Here is a 21,796-nt window from a genome sequence, read left to right on the forward strand (position 1 = left end):
AATATTTACATTATTATTTTCTCGCCAAACTGGTGAGCCAGTTTGTTGGCGAGCTGGCGCTCCTTAAAAATAACTATAATCTACGTATTAAATTGTACTTATATATGTAAACTTATATTCTAACTTATAAACTTATACTCAGATTAAGGATTGATCGCTGCAGCGAAATGAACGCTTTAGAGATCAATCCTCAATCTGAGGTAACAAACAAAATAAACTAAAGTTAAAGAGTGAGAAGGGTTTTGGCCATAGTCTACAACGCTGGCCAAGTGCGGATTGGCAGACTTCACACACCTTTGAGAACATTATGGAGAACTCTCAGGCAGGCAGGTTAGGTATGTAGTATTTTTTTAAATGATTTTCTGCTCATAAATATAATCTACACTAATATTATAAAGAGGAAAACTTTGTTTGTTTGTTTGTACTGAATAGGCTCAAAAACTACTGGACCGATTTTAAAAATTCTTTCACCATTCGAAAGCTACATTATCCACGAGTAACATAGGCTATATTTTATTTTGGAAAAAAATAGGGTTCCGTAAGATATTTGGGTTTTTCGGACACAAGGTGTAAAAAATCAACCAGAAAAGTTACTTATTTTGCGTACGCTGCCTAAACTATAAAAGATAGAACCATAAAATGTTCTAATTAATTGTAGATCTTATAAATATCTACAAAAAAGTCCGCGACACACTATACCCATCTATGTCGAGTGAGGCACAGCAACCATTTTTTATTTAAAAATCTTGAATTTTTTTTGGACTACATTTAAACGCGTTTATTTTACTCATGCTATTAATCCTTATCAAAATAAATGATTTCATCACTAAGAACAGTTTATGGAGATAATATTTGGTCTTTGAATGATTAAAATTGGACGTTTGGTTTTGAAGTTATGGCGAAATTAAAATATTACGATTTCTGCTGCACGGCCCGTTGTCTACACTAATATTATAAGAGGAAAACTTTGTTTGTTTGTTTGTTTGTTTGTACTGAATAGGCTCAAAAACTACTGGACCGATTTTAAAAATTCTTTCACCATTCGAAAGCTACATTATCCACGAGTAACATAGGCTATATTTTATTTTGGAAAAAATAGGGTCCGTAAGATATTTGGGTTTTTCGGACACAAGGTGTAAAAAATCAACCAGAAAAGTTACTTATTTTGCGTACGCTGCCTAAACTATAAAAGATAGAACCATAAAATGTTCTAATTAATTGTAGATCTTATACTACATTTAAACGCGTTTATTTACTCATGCTATTTATCCTTATCAAAATAAATGATTTCATCACTAAGAACAGTTTATGGAGATAATATTTGGTCTTTGAATGATTAAAATTGGACGTTTGGTTTTGAAGTTATGGCGAAATTAAAATATTACGATTTCTGCTGCACGGCCCGTTGTATTATATAAAGAGGTAATGTCGTTAAGTTTGTTTGTAGGGGGTAATCTTTAGAACTACTGAACCGATTTTAAAAATTCTTTCACCAGTAGAAAGCTACATTATTCCTGAGTGACATAGGCTATACGGGATCTTTAAAAACCTAAATCTACGCGGGCAAAGCCGCGGGGATCAGCTAGTCAAATTATACAATCATTCATGTGGCAACCCTAGTTCCACCCTGCTATTGTTATTACAAAATGACCCATCTCAATGTCGAACGATTCTCCGAACCAAGTCCTCCCTCGCCTTAACTTAAGCTGACCAGCTAAATGAATAATCTAGGAAAAGTTTTTTTTTCTAGTGAAATTCCTACTTTTGAAAATAATTTTCGACAAGGTTATCGATCTTCTGGATTGCTATTTTCTTGTTTCTATCTGGCGCTCTGGTGCAGTTACGGCTGAAATCTCGACACCACAGATTAAAGATTAGTATCTACGATTCTCTCTGGCTTGGTTACAATTTTCGACAATAACAGTGAAGTGACGTATCGATAGATTACAGATAGATTGATTTTATTAAGTTTTGCCATTAATAAAATCTGTCTGTATTTGAACTGCAAATCATCAGCAAAATTGCGGTTTGGTATGCAACACGCTCTTGCGTGTTCACGACTATGAGCATGAGTGTCGCACAGAGTACGTACCTAGGTCATAGACGGTTTCGATGCAGCTGTTACGGCTGGTATTCGGAAACGCGACAGTTCTGATTTATTAATTAGCTAAGCTGATTCATAGCTCCACGGTTTCGATGCCGTCAATTGTCCGTGCATGCCGTAATAAAACCCAAATTACAACTTTGCAGTCGTTGTGCAGATCGTCAGAATAGTTCTGTCAACAGAACAGTAGGGCTATTTCGTAAAACCTGCATCAATCATTATTACAATCTCAATTGTTGTGATTGGCTGAATTTGTGCTATTATTGTTGCAACAATGTATTGTAGCCAATAGTGAGCGAGCGTCAACCAATCAGAGGTGATTGCGATCGTGACATTGTAGCTGTCATTCTACCGCAATCGAACAGCAATCAGAATTAAGGGACCTTAAGCTCAATTCTCTCATCCTTATTGGATGGATTTTGGTCAGACTGGGAGATTGCACCTATTGCCTGTCAACGCGACGACACGCTAGACTTTTTTCAATATCCGGACTTTCTTATTCACAATGAAGTATGGTCACTCCGCTATAATATATAGCTTAAGCGCCTTTGAACATTTTATAAAGGCTTATTTCTGACACCTTGGATGAAACATGGCGGTTAACGATTGCGTATGCGCATCTTTGTAGGAGCAATAAAAGCTCCTTCAAAGTTAAATTCCAAATTAGTTCTGACAATTTAAATTATATGTGAGAGGATTAAAATACGAGTATAATCGTATTAAAGGTTACTTCTTTAAATTTAACGTTACATAACTAAGTAGGTAAGTATACCTTATAAGGAAATAACTAAAATAATATATGACTATATTAGAGGTTGAAGTTTCAAAAATTATATATGTATATTATAATGTCTAAGTCATAATAGCTACCTGCATGCCAAATTTTAGCCCGATCCATCCAGTAGTTTGAGCTGTGCGTTGATAGATCAGCCAGTCAGTCAGTCAGTCAGCTTTTCCATTTATATATATATATAGATTTAGACCTCACAATTTGGTTTTTGACTAATAGGTTTCATTCTTATCACAAATCACAACATAGAAGTGATAAGGATTATTGACCTTTCATCAACATCATCTTCAATCTATTGCTGGCTTGTTATTGAGCATGGGTCTCCTCTTAAATGAGAAGGGTTTGGCCACAGTCTACCACAATGCTAAGTGCAGGTTGGCAGACTTCACACACCTTTGAGAACATTATGAAGAAAGAACCTTTTTGTTTGTTTTGTTTTATTCAGATACAAGAAAGCCCTTGACTGCAATCTCACCTGGTGGTATTGACAATGCAGTATATCTAAGATGGAAGCGGGCTAACCTGGAAGGGGTATGGCAGTTTTTAATAAACCAAACCCCTTTGGTTTCTGCACAGTATCGTACCGGAACGCTAAATCGCTTGGCGGCACGGCTTTAGTAGGGTGGTAACTAGCCACGGCCGAAGCCTCCCACCAGACCAGACCAGAAATTTAGAAATTATAAAATTCCAAATCCCTGCCAGGAATCCAACCTGGGACCTCCCACTAATAATACCACAGTGCTTACCACTGCGCCAGGGAGGTCATCAAAGGTTTTCTCAAGATGTTTTCCTTCACCATTAAACCAAGTTAAAACCAACTCAGAAACCAGATTCTATGCAACAGTTACTTTTTTCAAAATTACTACTGTAAACTACCTACTGCAACTAACTATAAAAAATAAAATAAAATAAAAATCTTTTTTATTCGTATAAACTTTTACAAGTACTTACGAATAGTCGGATGCATCTACCACTGGTTCGGAACGCCTTTCCTACCGAGAAGAACCAGCAAGAAACTCGGCGGTTGCTCTTTTCAAATATTTGATATAGGTACAAGAAGCCATGTATAAAATAGTATTTGCAGTCTTGTGCGATGCTCGAACGAGCTGCAGGTCAAATCGACGCTCTTTTATCATTTAGATAATCTTCAATTGTGTAATATGCTTTTTTCAGGAGCATATTTTTAATATATTTTTTAAACTATAACTATAAGACTTGCCATATATAAGAAATTATCTGCCAGAAAAAATTTAGACAAATGCTGAAGGCACTCTGCTCCAACATATTATACTAGAACTCTCGAACTATCCAAATATTCCTGGATCATATGCCACTTTGGATGCTTGCAAAGTGAACATGATGACATAAAGATTTCTAACAGACTAATATTATGTGGCTGGCCTTAAAGTTTACTAAGTATATTTAAAAGGAATTTGGCAGACTTAATGTAATCATATAAAGTGGTTAGGGTATATTACCGAAAAGATATTTATAGTAACTAACTAAAGTGGGTAAATACAAGTGACTACATACCTATATTTTATTCTTCTCGTTTGGTAAGTCCAGGGTGTATACAAGGAACCAAGAGCTTCTTTTGCTATAATCCGCTAAAACATGTTATATCCACATGTTTTAGTAGATTATAGCAAATTGGACATAGTATATCATGGACTTCCACAAAGTTACTTGTTTCTGTACAATGTACATCAAGTGACAAGTCTAGGCTTTATAAGTGTAAATCTTCATTTGATCAGGCTCAAGTACCTAACTAAGTATACTGGAAAAAAATCTAATAATAAGATAATACTAACTGAAAAACTACAAGACAGAATTACAAGTATATGTTATTTAATTTCTAATACTTTCTTGCATGTAGGTACCTAATAAGAATATAAGAAGAATATAATATTAGCATTAGGCCTAAAGTCTGAAGAATCAAGTTCCAATGAATGCTAACAATAGGGACATCTATGTACAGAAACACAAACTAATCAGCTACAACAAATCTACAATTTACAAAACTATACTGAATACACACTATTTGAATAAAGACTCTTCAGTATCCATATTTATTTATTGTATTCAGTGAGATTCAGTGAAAAGCAGGCTTCATAAGTCTGTAACTATAAACATTGAAAAATTACAATCAGGGTATTGTAGAATAGATGTAATAAAACAAACCAGAGTTTTGCTTCACGGAAAGAGGTAGAAAATAGAAATACTCTTAACGACAACGCACTAGTTAGGTATTTTTTCCATGTAGACTTGATGTAGGGTAATTATTGAATTAATTGATTCCATGTTTTGATTGAAAAAGACAAATCGAATCGAATCATCTGTTATCTACTCTGGAATGTCTGATTAATTAAACTAATCTTAAATCGTTTTGAAATTGCATGATATAATAAAGACATAAAATTAGTTTATTACTTACCCATTTTATGTAGAATCTCACTGAAAAACACGATTTATCCCAATTTTAAACACAGACACCAAAATCATCACACAACGGCGGCCATTTTACTAACCTTGTAAGCAGTGTTACCATAAAAAAAACAAAATAGTGTGTTTTCTATTTCATGTTCTGTCAGATTGTCAAGATTAAAGTTTTGCACTATCGTCAAAGCAGTAAAATATGGTTATGGTATGTGGAAAATAAATAAGTTAAATAAATCATTATTTCCCATAGTTACCATTTGCGTCGTCTTAAGTTAAACTATGTTGGCGTTGCGTCTATATTAATTTAATCCTGCAATTCGTAATTGAGAATGGACTGAAAAAAAATGTTGCTACTTGAAAAGTAATGTTTTTCTTTTCTTGTCAAGAGTTGTCAAAAAGGTACGGATAAAGTGCAATTTTAAGAGAATCAAATTAAATCGTGTTTAAATTAATGAAAATATTGTGCGGTTTGTGGTGATTTCAAGAGTTTAGTGCTTGTTACAAATAATTTGTTTTATATTTCAGCTGTAAAAATGGTACAGCGTCTTACATTTAGGCGACGGCTGTCGTACAACACCAAGTCAAACCAGAGGAGAATGTGAGTTATATTCTTATCAATTACAGTTTATGCTTACTTCCAAGTGTAAACTTAATATAATTTTAATCTCGCACCAACAATTTCTTGTATTTATCATATTATTCATCGAATGAAAACATAACCTAATTTTGGGCAATAACCTAAGTCCTTTGATATTAAAGTTACTCCTCACCTTTATTGGGTAGGCCTCAATTTTGACTCAATGACTATGAAAACTCCTAAGTTTCTCTCCTAATGCAAGAACTAATTTTTGACATTTTATATCTTGTTTACCTTTTTATTTTATACCTTTGTATTACTTACTTAATAAAGATAGAAATTTTCATTATAATTGACTAGGTGAAGCCCGCGACTTCGTCCTCGTAGATCTCTCATGAGACCTTTTTATTCTAGAAATTCTGAATTTTCGGGATAAAAGATTGTCCATCTCCAGGATGCAAACTATCACTTTATTTCGTCAGTCGGTTAAGGGGCCGTGGAAGGCTAACAGACATACACACTTTCGCAATTCAAGTACATACTAGAAGTGGTTTTTATATAGAACTTGGACTAGTTATTGGAAAATTTAATAAAATTATAGATTCCAAAGGTCTTGTAAAATATTGTTCACTTGAACTTGAGTTGGAAATTTTTCAAGTTTATATTTATAGATTTTATTCCCTCAATTTTATCCATTCCTTCATCATCATCATGATCAACCCATCGCCGGCTCACTACAGAGCACGGGTCTCCTCTCAGAGTGAGACGGGTATGGTCATAGTCTACCACGCTGGCCATGTGTGGATTGGTAAACTTCACACAACTTTGAGAACATTATGGAGAACTCTCAGGCATGCAGGTTTCCTCACGATGTTTTCCTTCACCGTTAAAGCAAGTGATATTTTATTAATTAAAACGCACATAACTCCGAAAAGTTGCGTGCCCGGAATCGAACCTCGAACCCCAACCTCCGATTAGAAGTTGGACATCCTAACCACTAGGCTATCACAGCTATTCATTAGAAAATAAATTTAATTTGTCCTATTGTGTCCCATAATAATATTGTGTACTTGACAATTGCCTAACACATTTTCAAATATCACTTTCAGAGTAAGAACTCCTGGTGGCCGTCTGGTGTATCAATATGTCAAGAAGCCCAAGAAGATCCCGAGGTGTGGCCAGTGCAAAAGCAAACTCAGAGGCATCCAGCCTGCCAGGCCCGCTGAACGTTCCAGACTCTGCTACAGAAAAAAGACAGTGAAACGTGTGTACGGAGGTGTCCTCTGCCACAAGTGTGTTAAACAGCGCATTGTCAGAGCTTTCCTCATCGAGGAACAGAAGATTGTGAAGGTCCTCAAAGCACAGCAAGCGACTGGCAAGACTGGCAAGGTCAAGGCTGCAAAATGAACATTAGGGTGTAAATAAATAATTCAAAAATCATTCGTGTTTATTTTGTATTTGTATAATTATGTTACACTAGATTATGCCTGTGACTCTGTCTGTGTAGATTTATGGTTTTTAAAATCCTATTGGTTAAACAAATGGGCTGTGAAAAGCTAGATTTTATCATATACTAGATGATGCCCGCGACTTCGTAAGCGTGGATTTAAGTTTTTAAAAAACCCGCGGGAACTCATTTTTCGGGATAAAAAATAGCCTATGTCCTTCCCCGGGATGCAAGCTATCGCTGTACTAAATTTCGTCAAAATCTGTTGTACGATGGGCCGTAAAAGTCTAGCAGACAGACACTTTCGCATCTAAGGGTTAAATTCCGAATTAGGGTCAATGTGGACAAGAATATTAATTTCCTAGGTTAATTTTTGTAGTAGGTAGTAACAAATCAAGCTCAAAAGACGAATTCAGAGCCATAAGACTTTATTAAAAAGTCAACGTCACATTTTATCTATGGTCATTGATCAAAAAAAATCTAGTTATCTTTGATTCACAATATTATTATTGTGAAATAGCGTAATTTTTACTGTTTAATCATTAGAGAATATTTATTTTACTTACAATTTTAAAAACTGTGATATAGTTATAACTTATTCAGAAACATGTCGAATCCGTGGAAGAAAGTATCAGCAGAGGCCGACGTTCGAAACTTATCGGACATCATGTCTGAAGAATATGCGAAAGGTCTTCAGGTAAAAGAAAATCTGAGGTTCGCCGAGGAGATATCAGACACTATAATGCCTGAGTCTAGTGATATCTCGCCTGAAATCCTCAAGAAAATTGACGAGTCCAACGTGAAAGAGTACTGTGATTCGGACGCGGTTATTGCGAAAGTGTTGCAATGCCAGTTCGATAGAGAACACGATGATGAAATAAAGAGAGTAGCTAAGAAGGTGAACGGAGACGCTAAGGTATCTATATCGTTTGATAACTATCGTAATGTTCCCGAACATCTCGTCTACGATTCCGAATCTGATGACGAAGACATCGAATTAGCTTACAAAAAGGACTGGGATCGTTTCGAAACTAACGAGAAAGAGTTCGCGAGTCTTCCTAAACGAGGATTTATAATGAAAGAGGGTGAAATGGTCACGAAACATGACAGCACCATAAACGGAAGGAGAAATGCTTGCAAAGTAATGGCGTTCCCCCCTGAAGTATGCACAGGCGATGGTGCAGGATTCGACATGAAATTATCCAATTCAGTGTTCAACCAATTAAAGGAACACACCAGGTGGAATCAAGCCCGCAAACACAAGATGTTAGATAGGAAAGAGAGTCATGCCACTGCCGAAATGGGTCTCGATGAACCCACAAGACTTATACTCTTTAAACTCATAAATAATGGTCTCTTAGAAGATATCAATGGAGTTATATCAACTGGTAAAGAATCTGTTGTTCTACACGCTAATAGTGATCCGTCATACCCAGAAGCTGTATTGCCAAAGGAGTGTGCAATCAAAGTTTTCAAAACTACACTGAATGAGTTCAAAACTCGCGATAAGTATATTGAAGCCGATTATAGGTTCAAAAGTCGGTTTTCTAAGCAGAATCCTCGGAAGATTGTTCATATGTGGGCAGAGAAGGAAATGCATAACATGATGCGGATGCAAAAGATTGGATTGAACTGTCCTGAAATGGTTTGCTTGAAGAAGCACATACTTGTTATGTCATTCATCGGGAAGGATAACAAATCCGCTCCGAAGTTACGAGATGTTATTCTAAAGCCAGAGAAATGGCAGAGTGTGTACAACGAGATAGTGGAGGCCATGCACAAGTTGTACAATGTTGGGCATCTGGTTCACGCTGATCTGTCGGAGTACAATATTCTGTGGTGGGAGAACAAGTGCTGGTTCATTGATGTCTCCCAGTCGGTGCAGCCAGATCATCCCAATGGGTTGGAGTTCTTGTTGAGGGACTGCCGTAATATCATCAATGTGAGCTTATTTTATACTAAAGTTTATTTGCTTGAATGCTGTCCCTAAATATTCAGTTTGATTTTATTGGTAGTGATTTTACATCATTAAGGTTCCGTACCTTAAAAGGAAAAAAAGAACCCTTATAGGATCACTTTGTTGACTGTCTGTCTGGCTGTTTTTCTTTTGTTGTAGAGTAAAATTTCTTATAATATTTTAAGAATTTCAAGTATGTCCTATTAAATTTCATCATGGTGCTATGGTTGAATATGTACTTAGTTAATTTTTAGATCAACACTCTGAATATTCAAATATTTCCAAGATGGAAATTGTTGAATACGCAGAGGACAAACACACTTGCATTTATATTAATAGGATGGAAATTCCATCCTACTAATATAAGTGCAAGTGTGTTTGTCCTTCAATCACCCAGCAATAGAGTATTAGATCAAAACGATTTTTACATGGATATAGAGAGCTGGAGAGTGACATAGGCTGTAAAATCCAGCAAATTCAAAGAGTTACCACTGGATTGTTAAGAAAACCTAAATCCATTCCAACAAAGTTGTGAGCATTAGCTACTCTAACAGAATGTATATTTCTTTACAGTTCTTTGAAAAGAAAGACGTGCCAGACATCACAACCGCTGAGGATCTGTTCAAATCAATCACAGGCTTTGAAGAAGTGGACGTCAACTTGCTAGAAGGTGTTCACACTGTTTACAACTCATTGTCATCGCGCTTCGAGATAGCCCCCGATGACAATCGCAATGTCAGCTATCCGTTTGAGTATTGCTGGAACAAATCCAATGAAACCAAGAAGGGGAGAAGCAATAACAGTGGTGACGATGATGATGATGACTTTGATGAAATGTGGAAGCATGCCAAGCCGAACCAAATTGTTGATGCATCACCAAACTTTGGCAATGAGCTAACATTCAAGACAGGTGAAGACTTTGCTGTCAACAGTGACATAGTTGACACCAACGTCAACTTTGGGAATGTAATTGATGTTGCACTAACTAAGGATGATGTGGATATAGGTGGTAGTAGTATTGATAAAAAGTCTTAGAGAGACGCATATTGAAAAATTGAAAAAAAATATGTTTATTAGTAAAACGTGACATGAGAGAAAAAGTTGGTTGGTATTAAAAGTGACCTAAAAAAAAATAGATATTTATCATGTTTATTATGGAGAATAAAAGAGAGAGGATAGTTATTGTTTTATTTCTTACTTAGAATAAATTATTAACAACAAAGTCTTAATAATATAACCAATAACAGCACAAAAATACTAAAAACAAGAGGCCAAATTGAGAACCTCCTTTTTATAAGTCTGAAAAAGAAAAACATGATGTTTTCGCGCTATTCAAAAATAAGATTTCTGCGCAGGTACATCGGCATAACTTATAAAACTGGCAGTACTGTATAAGTTCCGCAAATTGCTGTAGTGCTGTAACCATGTCTCATTAACATCGGCTAGTGCTAACGCCACTAAAATGGTGGCCACGCGCATTAGCAATTTGCGGGACTTATACATGAAGGTAAGTACGACGCTAATTGTTTTACTCTGTTAGGCTCAAGAGGGCTAGAACGAAGAGCCCTAAAGCCAGTTGGAAAATAAATCATCACTCTGGTTTATTTAGTAAAACAAGTGTTTGGAGTAGATCTTTCTGGCGCACAGTGAGATGTTGCTTGGTGTCTGCCGCTACACTGATGAGGGCTGGCTGGTCTCGGGCACTGCTGGATATTATGATGGATTGAAGCTTGAGGCGCAGGTCTGTGTTGAAGGGTATTGCTGGAATAAAAAAATAATTCCTGGTCAACATTAATTTATGTATGTCAACATACTGAAAAATATGATGCCCGCGACTTCGTACGCGTGGATTTATGTTTTTAAAAATCCCGTGAGAAATCTTTGATTTCCCGGGATAAAAAGTAGCCTATGTCACTCTGCAGGTCTTTAACTATACCCTACTTACTAACATAGTCATAAGCAATTTTATTACTAACAAAATGGATGTAATATCTGAAATAAAGATGATTATTATTATTAAAAAATCAGGTACAGTTCAAATAACCATATGAGCTTAATATGAGGTAGTTATTTCGAAATTACAGACAGAACTTCAATTTTATTTATTAGTATAGATAAAGAGTAGATAATAACTTACAATCACTTTGTTCATCATTGAGCAAGTTTCAGAGATTCTGACTTGATGTCCTCATCTGGGTTGACTAGCAGAACCAACAATATTTAGTAATAAAGAGTAGGTAATGACTTACTATAACTTTGTTCATCATTGAGCAAGTGGTGGAGCAGGAGTTTCAGAGATTCTGACTTGGTGTCCTCATCTGGGTTGACTAGCAGAACCAACAATATTCAGTAATAAAGAGCAGGTAATAACTTACAATCAACTTTGTTCATCATTGAGCAAGTGGTGGAGCAAGAGTTTCAGAGATTCTGACTTCGTGTCCTCATCTGGCTTGACTAGCAGAACCAACAATATTTATTAATAAAGAGTAGGTAATAACTTACAATCACTTTGTTCATCATTAAGCAAGTGGTGCAGCAGTAGTTTCAGAGATTCTGACTTGGTGTCCTCATCTGGGTTGACTAGCAGAACCAACAATATTTAGTAATAAAGAGTAGGTAATGACTTACTATAACTTTGTTCATCATTGAGCAAGTGGTGGAGCAGGAGTTTCAGAGATTCTGACTTGGTGTCCTCATCTGGCTTGACTAGCAGAACCAACAAAATTCAGTAATAAAGAGCAGGTAATAACTTACAATCAACTTTGTTCATCATTGAGCAAGTGGTGGAGCAGGAGTTTCAGAGATTCTGACTTGGTGTCCTCATCTGGGTTGACTAGCAGAACCAACAATATTCAGTAATAAAGAGCAGGTAATAACTTACAATCACTTTGTTCATCATTGAGCAAGTGGTGGAGCAGGAGTTTCAGAGATTCTGACTTGGTGTCCTCATCTGGGTTGACTAGCAGAACCAACAATATTCTGCACACCTGTATTCTGCAAATTAAATTTTAATTTATTAAGCATATTTTAATTTATTCCATTACAAGTAACCCCTTGACTATTCACCTGGTGGTAAGTGATGAAGGCAGTTTTATTAGGCCCAAACACCTTATCGGTTTCCACACAGCATTGTACAGGAATACTAAATCCCTTAGCGGTACCTATGCAGCAGTGGCGTGCACAGGGTTTGAAGCCAGGGCGGGCATTAGTTAGGTAGGAACCTGTTTACTGGCAGGTAATAATGTAAAATTTGCATTGAGCTATTACAACTGGGGTAAGCAGTGCGTTTATGCCTCTATGACCTGCACGCCACTGCTATGCAGGTAGGATGATAACTAGTCACAGCCGTAGCCTCCCACCAAAGTACTAGAAGTTTCTACCTCTTCTAAAGTTATCTTTATTGAGAGTACAGAATACAGATACCTACATGAAAATTCTCATTCAATTTCTCTGTTTAACCGACTTCAAAAAAAGGAGGAGGTTCTCAATTCGTCGGAATCGTCTTTTTTTTTAGATAAATAAATAAAACGTGTTAACAAATTTATTAGTGTTATTGCAAACTTACTCTGTCAGTACTCCCTCCGGTATATGAAAATTGGAATCACAGATTAGATTAGCTGTATCCAAAGCTTGTTCATATTTATCTGGAACAATATTGACAGTTCAATACTATTGGAATTACACAATCCTTTCTTATTGGGAGAAAATAGAGAACCTACATGCAAAATCTCAAGTCTGTAGATCCAGCATTGAAATGCTGCGCTGATTGATATGACAGTTTCTTTTTTTTAAATAATAGTTCTTGCATTTCACGAAGGCCACTCACTCATGCTTGTGTTTAAGTCGTATCGGTACACGTAAGGTACACTACATGTGTGCGTTTGACAGCGCTTGCTCGCAACTGATTGGTCCGACATGCACGCACACTTACGCAATGACCATGTAAACGACGTAAAGTTCCGTAGCCTCCGTGAATTGCAAGAACTGTACCAGATTATGCCTGTGACTTCATTGGTGCGGATTTAGTTTTTTTTTTAATTCCATGGGAACTCTTTGATTTTCCAGGATAAATACCCATCTTTAGAAGGATCTCTCATTTCTCGTGGACAGTGAAAAAGTAACAGACAGACACACTTTCGCATTTATTAGTATGGGTGGATAGATGGATAGAAGTGCAAAATCAACTTACCACAATCCAACAACAAGTTGAACATATTCCTGAAACACATCAACTTCATTGTCTTATCCTCAATAGAGTCAACTGCCTCCTCATAGTAAACTAACGCCTCGTTCTTATAGTTCAGATCCACCAAGCCTTCAGCTAGTTCTAGTAGTATGGATGTGCGGAGAGGAGACTTTTCAGGGTACTTGACTAGGGCCCACATGTAGCAGCCTATTGCAGCCTGCAACATTTTTATGTCAGAACTAAAGATATAAAACCCCAGATATGCAAAGCTCATGCATTCAAAGAGCCTCAATAGCTCAACTGCTAAAGGAGTGGACTGAAAACCAAAAGGTAGACGGTTCAAACCCCGCCCGTTGCACTATTGTCGTACCTACTCCTAGCACAAGCTTTACGCTTAGTTGGAGAGGAAAGGGGAATATTAGTCATTTAACGTGGCTATTCTTTTTAAAAAAAACTAATTTTAAAAAGTGAACACTTCATGTTATAAGTCCCGCAAATTGCTAATGCGCATGGCCGCCATTTTAGTGACGTCAGCACTAGACTGAAATTTCGAGCTATATTTTTACTTAAATATAGTCAAATGACGTCATTTCGATGTTAATGAGATATGTTTCCAGCGCAATAGCAATTTGCGGGACTTATATTAGGTGATACTGCCCTACTGGTTCTTCTCCTTTGGGTAAAACAACACCTACAGGATTTTTAAAATTTTGATCATGTGTTTCAGCCTCATTCAATCATTCATGACTGCTCAATCAATATTACAATAATAATAAAAAATCATATGTGTTCAATACGAAGGTCAATCAAATTATCCAGACCATAGTAGTGTTTATAATGAGACCCCAAGACCAGACTACACTGATGTGGAAAGGAGTCAATTAGATACTATACTTAACCACTTTACATACCTCTAGATTCTCTCAGGTAGATACTTAAATTTAACCATTTCTACATACCTCTAGATTCTCTCTATCAGGGCTATCAAATTTCAGTGCAGCCAGTTTCTTCTCTGCTTTCATAAACTGTCGAGCGGCAGCCAAATGTTGTTCAGCCTCGCCTAAAAAGTTCCCAGCGGATGCCTCACACTTTGCAGCACCTATGTACGTCTGACCAGCGAATGAAGGCTGCTCTGAATGCTCGCATTGTATTGCTAGAGCTATGAACTCGTTTGTTGCTTCAGAGATATTCGGTTTGCGCAAAAACCTTCTGTATGAACACCCAAAGATTATTTTAACATTTTTTACTGGGTGAAGAGGGACAAAGTTATCACTACCCACGAAAGTGTGTTTGTTTGTCCTTCAATCATGTCTCAACGGATCGACGTGATTTTTTGCATAGGTATAGTTAATGACCTGGAGAATGACACAGGCTACATTTTATCCCAAAAAATCAAAGAGTTCCCAAGTGATTTTTAAAACCTGAATGCACGCAGTCGCGGGAATCAGCTAGTATTAAGTATATAATGTTCAACCAATCCGCACATGGCTAGTGTGGTAGACTATGGCCAAAACCCTTCTCACTCTGAGAGGAGACCCATGCTCTGCAGTGAGCCGGCGATGGGTTGATCATGCTGATGATGATATAAAGTTCAGTCTGCCGAAAGTGAAATAAAATGAGCTTTAACGGCAAAAACTATTAGATTTATTATTTTTAAAAGAACTTACTTCTTTAGTTTTGTGTTTATGTTGATATATTGCTCGTTAAAACTGGCACTTAAGTCCGTTGCCATATTTGAGATTTTCTATTTATTATTTGATAGGTACAGCGTACAGCGTAAATTATGCAAATAATTAGAAAATCGGACAAGTTTTCCTTGAAAATTGAAAAAAAATTGCTATTGTTGTTGTTATTATTTTTGACGTAAGTCGTAATCGTTCATTTAATTGTACTCTGTGATTTAATTCCTTAAATTCACTTCACCATTTCCATAGTGCTTATTTCTTAAACCAAATTTATTTTAATACAACATCCACAAAATTGCATAAAATCATCTTTAATATAATTTCTCCTCCAATTTTCCTTGATTTCCAAATCTTTTCCCCTAAAAATCCTGTTTTTTTTCCAACAACAGATTCTTATTCCTAAACGCAAACTTCAAACCATACTTTTAAAAAAGAAAAAGTAAAAAAATGTCACTGACGTGTCTTTTACATTATTTTGTGCTGTGATTTTTCCAAAAAACCGCTATGTTTTTATAATAAAAGAAATCCTAGACAAAAGTTGAAAGAAGAATAGTGTGATACAAAATGAATTTCTTGAAAAGTGGCATTAAAACCGTGCTGGGCGCGCCGGAGCCAGGCCAGCAGCCTTCAGTAGCTGAAACGGTGACATTCTTGTATATTTTCAGTAATAAGACTTAATTGGCCTATTTATAAGTTGTGGCGGCACGAATTTGTGCATTCCTTCATGTGGGTGGGAGTAATAAATATGCGTGACATAGCTGGCCTGTTATCTAAAGGAAGATCATCCAGCCTTTCTATCAGAGTATTTCTGTCTTTGCTGTGGCTTTAAATCCCAATTTATGTATCTTTAACGTGCATTGCAGTACCAACATCTCCCCTGCTAATTTATATGGTTTATTTACTATATTTATCTCAAAAATTAATTAATTAATTGATGCAAAAGTCTCATCATAATGGATCCTACAACCCATAAAGTGACGCCGCTGCAAACTGAGGTATTACATATTATAAGTTGATCCATCTATTTGTTGGATTTAAAGAATTATTAAAATTGGTTCAGAAGTTTCAGTTTATTGACTACAAACAAACACACAAATCTTTCCTCCTTATAATATGAGTAGATGATGCCTAGGGCTTTGCTTGATTGGATTGAGGGTTTATAAAAATCCTGTGGGAACTCTTTGATTTTTCGGGATAAAAAGTAGCCTATGACCTTCCCCAGAATGCAAGCTATCCCTATACCAAATTTCATTAAAATCGGTTGAATGGATGGGCCATGAAAAGCTAGCAGACAGACAGACACACTTTCACATTTATATCATTAGTATGTATCAGGAGAGATCTCATCAAGCTAGTTCTAATTTTTTTGTTGTTAATTAACAGGTGGAGCGTCTAGTGGAGCGTGCAAGTAATTCAACACTGCTGGAAGATAGGAGAGATGCTTGTAGAGCCTTAAAAGCTCTGTCCAGGAAGTACAGGCTTGAAGTTGGTGCTCAGGGCATTGATACTCTTAGACAGGTATGTTCTAGGACTTCTAGGTATAAGGTTATTGGCCTCTTCACAGTTCAAACCTCATCAATTGCACTGTTTTCATAACTACTCTTAGTGCAAGCATAAGAACTCAGAGAAGGAAGGAAAATTAATCACATTTCATGGAAAATGAAATTCTGAAACATATTTTTATAAATTTTTTTTTAGTGTTTTTACCTACACTTCAACAAATTAAAATTATTTAGCAATTTCCTTGAAGTGTAGGTAAAAACACTAAAAAAAATAAATTATAAAAATATAGTAAAAAGTAAATAATGTCATTTCTCGTTCAAAGAGCTGCATTGTAATATGGGCCTTTGAAAGTAGTTTTGATAACTGCAAAGTGTCGCTACTAGATGGCATTAAACAGTCGCTTCAGTACTGAGTGAACATACATATCACAAATTTCATCACTGGCAGCAAGCGAAACCATGGCCGAGTGGTCAAGGCATCGGGCACGTACCCAAAAGATGCAGGTTCGATTCCTGCCGGTTTATTAATTTTAGAGTTATTGCACTTACTCAGTTTCTCCACAGGCGGGACAGATTTCATTACTATTCACAAATTACTGAAAAAGTCAAGCAAATTAATATTTTTTTCTAGATTCTAGAACTGGACAGAGCAGACAATGAAACAATAAACTATGCGTTGGACACTCTCAACAATATTGTTTCGCCATCACAATTTGAGGAGGAAGAAGACAAGCCCCACATACCCATGAATATTGGGGATCAGTTCACAGAGATGTTCATTAAGGATCCACATAACATTCAATTAGTACTAGACTTACTTGACGAGTATGATTTTAGAGTCCGACTAGCCACTGTACAACTTCTAATATCATTACTAACCAATAGAACTAAAGACATCCAAGAAATAATTCTTGATAAACCTATGGGTGTATCCAAAATGATGGACCTTTTAGGTGACACTAGAGAAGTTATACGGAATGAGGCATTACTTCTACTAATAAAACTAACGAAAGGTAATGCCAATATACAGAAAATAGTAGCATTCGAAAATGCATTCGATAGACTTTTCGAAATTGTATCTAGCGAAGGCTATTCAGATGGAGGAATTATTGTCGAAGACTGTTTATTACTTATGTTGAATTTGCTTAAAAATAACAGCAGTAATATAAATTTTTTCAAAGAGGGTAGTTACATACAAAAAATGTTGCCTATGTTCAGCATACCAGAGGATACTGAAGAGGTTGGTTGGTCGCCTCAAAAAGTTTCAAACGTGCATTGTATGCTACAGTTAGTTCGTACTTTGGTGTCTCCAAGCAATTCTGCACAAATTATATCGAATTGCCAGAAAATAATGAAAAACAGTGGACTTTTGGAAGCGATGTGTAATATTTTGATGGCAAGTGGCGTCCCAGCGGATATCTTGACGGAGACGATAAATTCTGTTGGGGAAGTGGTGAGAGGGGAGGCTGCTAACCAGGAGTTTATTGGGAATGTAATCGCGCCTTCGTATCCGCCGCGACCGGCGATCATTGTGCTTCTTATGTCTATGGTTAACGAGAAACAGCCGTTTCCGTTAAGGTAAGCATTGCTTTAAAATAATTATACATCTCCTTTAGTTATTTCATAAGACATTTATACAACACTAGCTGTTGCCCGCAACTTCGTTCGCGTCCCGCATTTTCGTCCGCGTCCCGCGGGATTTGCCTTTTGCCATGGACAAATCAGAAATAAATTGATTGTGGTATCCAATAGGGGATATAAAATAACATGACTATATCATTTAAATCATGTTTGTATGTGGTGGTACAAATATAATATGTGATTTATAACAACAATTTTTCATCTTTCCAGATGTGCAGTCCTCTACTGCTTCGAATGCTACCTATACCACAACGAGATCAGCCAAGCCAACCTAGTTCAAACCCTGTTACCCTCCTCTACCGACGTGTCCAGCCTCACCAGTGGTCAGATCCTGTGTGGAGGCCTGTTCTCATCTGACGTGCTGTCCAACTGGTGTGCTGCCGTGGCGCTGAGCCATGCGTTGATCGATAATACGCAGCAGAAGGAGCAGTTATTACGAGTGCTGCTCGCCACCACTGTGGGCGGCAACCCTGTGTCGCTGCTGCATCAGTGTACGTTGCTGCTGCAGCAGACTACCAAGCTGCAGTCTAAGGTGAGTACCAACTGGTGTGCTGCTGTGGCGAGGACCATAGCGCGTGTCATTTTGGAGGGTTTTGGGGTGCTGATTACGAAAATGACATGTAATTTCAAATCCAAGTTTCTTCTTTTATATAAATTTTTGACTTTTGTATTCAGGTAGCGTTACTAATGCTGCTGTCGCAATGGATGAGCAATTGTCCGGCGGCAGTCAGCGCCTTCCTGCAAGTGCCGGGCGGCGTGGGCTACCTCGTCAACCAGACTTGCTCCAACGAGCACGACGACAACGAGTATCTACTGCAAGGTTAGTGGCCCCGATTCTCTAGTCTCTCTCTAAACTAAATTTAGAGTATCTGCATCCTTTTCTTTTTACTAATGCTAAAAAGGAACGGAACATGACTTTCACATTTAAAGACTCTAAATTTTAGTGCACAATACAAATTTAAACAGTAGGTTCGCGAGTGCGTGCTAAAATCATGGGTTTTACCATCTAAAAATTAAACTTAGAAATGTCAAACTGCTTCTGTCCTTTTCATATTACAACAGTAAGAAGAGGGTGCGAATACTCTAAAATTAGGTTGTGCTTAGAATCGGTGCCAATGTTTAACTATATAAAATAAAATTGTTCATAATAAAATTGTAATCGGTCCAATTCCCGGTACAGCAAAAACCAGTACATTGAAGATATTTTGAAATTTTTTTTGGAGGGCACTCCATAATCGATACTGAACCCAAAACTTTTTTTGTCTCTGTCTGTATCGTGGCCGCGCATCACGCCAAAACTACTGAATCAATTCCAATAAAACTTATCATGACTTTATACTAAGAGGAAGGACATAGGATACTTTTTATCCTGAAATTAAGCAATTTGTCCTCTTAGGAGAGAGGATGAAAGTTAAAATGGATACTGAGTTATGATTCATTATCGCGTAGTCCGACCTCCCTGGCGCACTGGTGAGCGCTGTGGTCTTATAGTGGGAGGCCACAGGTTCTTTTCCTGGCAGGGGCAATTGTTAATAAGTTACCACCAGGTCAGATAGCAATCAAGAGCTAACTTGTAATGGAATAAAAAAAAGAATAACCTTTATTTTTTATTGACTAAGCAGCTTTCCCTGATGCGTCTATATCAGAAGTGCTTCGAGTTTTCCAATTTTTTTTTATAAAAAAGAATATCAGCCATGTTAAATGACTAGTATTCCCCTTTCCTCTCCAACTAATCGTCAGGCTTGTGCTAGGAGTAGGGACGACAATAGTGCAACGGGCGGGGTTTGAACCGTCGACCTTTCGGTTTTCAGTCCACACCTTAACCCGTTGAGCTATTGAGGCTTTTTAATGTAAATGTTTGTCTAATCTATTGTTGAACTGGTTAACAGAACTTGACATAACCACATCCTTAGGCAAATTATTCCATATGTGAACAACTCTTATAACCCAGGTTCTTTATGTTCCAGGTCTATCAGCCTTCCTCCTGGCCATCTGCATCCACTTCAACGATGACTCGGTCCAGAACTACTCGAAAGACTCGCTCAAACAACTGCTAGTGAAGAGGATAGGCATGGAGGTGTTCACGGCGAAGCTCAGCGAGGTGTCCAAACATGAGCTGTACAACAAAGCCGCCAAGCATCCGCAGCTGAGGGGCGCCTCTCCCGCCGATGTACTCATAGACTACGAGTTCTGCAGACTGTTCAAGAGTTTGGAAAGTAAGTGCTTTTGTTTTTTTATACCCTTATTATAAACTAGCTGATGCCCGCGACTTCGTCCGCGTGGATTTAGGTTTTTAAAAATCTCTTTGATTTTCCAGGATAAAAAGTAGCCTGGGATGCAAGCTCTCTACCAAATTTCGTCAAAATCGGTTGAACGTATGGTCAGTGAAAGGCTAGCAGACAGACATACACACTTACGCACTTTATAATATTAGTATGGATAGTATGGATTTATCAGTAATACATTAATGTCTATTTTTTTTTATTTTTTTTTATTTTTTATCATATATTGCATTTCCATAACTCATTACATCATATTAAGCATGTACAAAGTATTATGGATACCCAGTTTGGGTGTCGCAATTTGGTCCTTAGACCTTAGTAGGGAGACCGATATTATTATTTATTTTTATGTTCGTCGTTTAGGAAATCATTTACGGCATAGTAGCCCGTTTCTAATAAAAAGTTTTTTAATATTTTGTTGAATTTATTTTCATTGTTTATGTTACGAATTTTGTCTGGTAAATTATTATATATGTGTATAGACATTACATTACGTAGGGACTCGAGGTATGCAGTACTAATTTTGATTGCGGAAGGTTTAATTTATTTGCATGTCTTTCGGGAAATCGACGGGATTTGATTTCTTTTTTTGTGTATAAGTGTATATTTCTTTTTACAAATTTGCATATTTCGAGGATATATATGGAAGGTAGGGTAAGAATTTTTAATTTTTTGAAGCAAGCAAGTCTTAGCAAGCATCTATCCATTGTCACGACTGAATGTGTGTGAGCTTATGCATGTGTGTGTCAGTGCAAGTATGAGACCTACCGCAATACTGTCCGTCCAGGCGTGCTGTCGGAGAGCCTGTCGGAGCGGCACGAGAACGGCACGGAGCCGGAGCGGTCGGGCTCGGAGGACCTGGAGCAGTACAAGGCTCTGATCCGGCAGCAGGATGCGAGGCTGCACGAATTGGTGCACCAGCTGGACGCGCTCGCGCAGCAGGCGCGGGGACTGCAGGTGAGAGAGGGAAAATTTTCGGGCTCACTTCGCTCGCGCTTTTTACTCAGAATGTCCTATTGATTTAATTAGCGACTAGCTTATTCGCGCGACGATGACGTGGACAACACAAATTCCAAACCCCTATTTTACTTGAGATTCAAAAACTCTTTGCATGCCAAATTTCATCCTTATCCGTTCTGTAGCTTAAGCTTTGCGTTGATAGACCAGTCAGTCAGTCAGTCGCCTA

The 21,796-nt window shown here is 37.2% G+C and overlaps 5 protein-coding genes across 8 annotated transcripts in view; 3 read left to right on the top strand and 2 right to left on the bottom strand.

Annotated features, from left to right (window-relative positions):
* The window catches only part of tkv (serine/threonine receptor kinase thickveins), a 158,254-nt gene extending 152,825 nt beyond the window's left edge, over nucleotides 1-5,429 (bottom strand). Inside the window, exon 1 of the mRNA XM_034978725.2 lies at nucleotides 5,329-5,429. Within this exon, the coding sequence (XP_034834616.1) occupies nucleotides 5,329-5,332 (4 nt within the window). The 5' untranslated portion in view covers nucleotides 5,333-5,429. The remainder of the gene's footprint in view (nucleotides 1-5,328) is intronic.
* The window catches only part of LOC117990940 (large ribosomal subunit protein eL34-like), a 192,482-nt gene extending 185,132 nt beyond the window's left edge, over nucleotides 1-7,350 (top strand). For both annotated transcript variants that reach the window (XM_069504995.1, XM_069504996.1), the window contains exons 2-3: nucleotides 5,857-5,931; nucleotides 7,020-7,350. In XM_069504995.1, the coding sequence (XP_069361096.1) occupies nucleotides 5,867-5,931; nucleotides 7,020-7,317 (363 nt within the window). In that variant the 5' untranslated portion in view covers nucleotides 5,857-5,866 and the 3' untranslated portion in view covers nucleotides 7,318-7,350. The remainder of the gene's footprint in view (nucleotides 1-5,856; nucleotides 5,932-7,019) is intronic.
* A 480-nt stretch (nucleotides 7,351-7,830) lies between these two features.
* LOC117991067 (serine/threonine-protein kinase RIO3) lies at nucleotides 7,831-10,492 on the top strand. Its single transcript, XM_034978607.2, has 2 exons — nucleotides 7,831-9,299; nucleotides 9,888-10,492. The coding sequence occupies exons 1-2, from the start codon at nucleotides 7,965-7,967 to the stop codon at nucleotides 10,347-10,349; spliced, it is 1,797 nt and encodes a 598-aa protein (XP_034834498.1). The 5' UTR covers nucleotides 7,831-7,964; the 3' UTR covers nucleotides 10,350-10,492.
* LOC117990955 (40-kDa huntingtin-associated protein-like) lies at nucleotides 10,489-15,484 on the bottom strand. The gene is made up of 6 exons (XM_034978458.2): nucleotides 15,168-15,484; nucleotides 14,460-14,709; nucleotides 13,504-13,717; nucleotides 12,880-12,958; nucleotides 12,196-12,308; nucleotides 10,489-11,075 (listed from the first exon to the last, which is right to left on the bottom strand). Exons 1-6 carry the CDS (start codon nucleotides 15,230-15,232, stop codon nucleotides 10,906-10,908), a joined length of 891 nt encoding a protein of 296 aa, XP_034834349.1. The 5' UTR covers nucleotides 15,233-15,484; the 3' UTR covers nucleotides 10,489-10,905.
* A 141-nt stretch (nucleotides 15,485-15,625) lies between these two features.
* The window catches only part of p115 (General vesicular transport factor p115), a 152,921-nt gene continuing 146,750 nt past the window's right edge, over nucleotides 15,626-21,796 (top strand). For 2 of the 3 annotated variants that reach the window (XR_011237851.1, XM_034978700.2), the window contains exons 1-7: nucleotides 15,626-15,827; nucleotides 16,569-16,703; nucleotides 17,319-18,265; nucleotides 18,539-18,860; nucleotides 19,004-19,148; nucleotides 20,296-20,544; nucleotides 21,398-21,567. Coding sequence is in view for 2 of the 3 variants with exons in the window: in XM_034978700.2 (XP_034834591.1) it covers nucleotides 15,750-15,827; nucleotides 16,569-16,703; nucleotides 17,319-18,265; nucleotides 18,539-18,860; nucleotides 19,004-19,148; nucleotides 20,296-20,544; nucleotides 21,398-21,567 (2,046 nt within the window). In the remaining variant the exon portion in view is untranslated. Of the gene's footprint in view, nucleotides 15,828-15,893; nucleotides 16,181-16,568; nucleotides 16,704-17,318; nucleotides 18,266-18,538; nucleotides 18,861-19,003; nucleotides 19,149-20,295; nucleotides 20,545-21,397; nucleotides 21,568-21,796 lie in introns of those variants that run through there. The other variant, XM_034978701.2, reaches the window with a different exon arrangement.

This window comes from Maniola hyperantus, chromosome 19 (assembly GCF_902806685.2).
Source record: "Maniola hyperantus chromosome 19, iAphHyp1.2, whole genome shotgun sequence".
Lineage (NCBI taxonomy): Eukaryota > Metazoa > Arthropoda > Insecta > Lepidoptera > Nymphalidae > Maniola > Maniola hyperantus.

What these genes read in the sequence shown, in the direction of transcription:
- LOC117991067 (XM_034978607.2), top strand. Translation starts at nt 7,965, where the DNA reads ATGTCGAATCCGTGGAAGAAAGTATCAGCAGAGGCCGACGTTCGAAAC. An exon ending in ACTGCCGTAATATCATCAAT is followed by an intron (nt 9,300 to 9,887) that starts GTGAGCTTATTT and finishes ATTTCTTTACAG; the next exon opens with TTCTTTGAAAAGAAAGACGT.
- LOC117990955 (XM_034978458.2), bottom strand. Translation starts at nt 15,232, where the DNA reads ATGGCAACGGACTTAAGTGCCAGTTTTAACGAGCAATATATCAACATA. An exon ending in CAACTTGTTGTTGGATTGTG is followed by an intron (nt 12,959 to 13,503) that starts GTAAGTTGATTT and finishes ATATTGTTCCAG; the next exon opens with ATAAATATGAACAAGCTTTG. An exon ending in CAATGATGAACAAAGTGATT is followed by an intron (nt 11,076 to 12,195) that starts GTAAGTTATTAC and finishes TTTTTATTCCAG; the next exon opens with CAATACCCTTCAACACAGAC.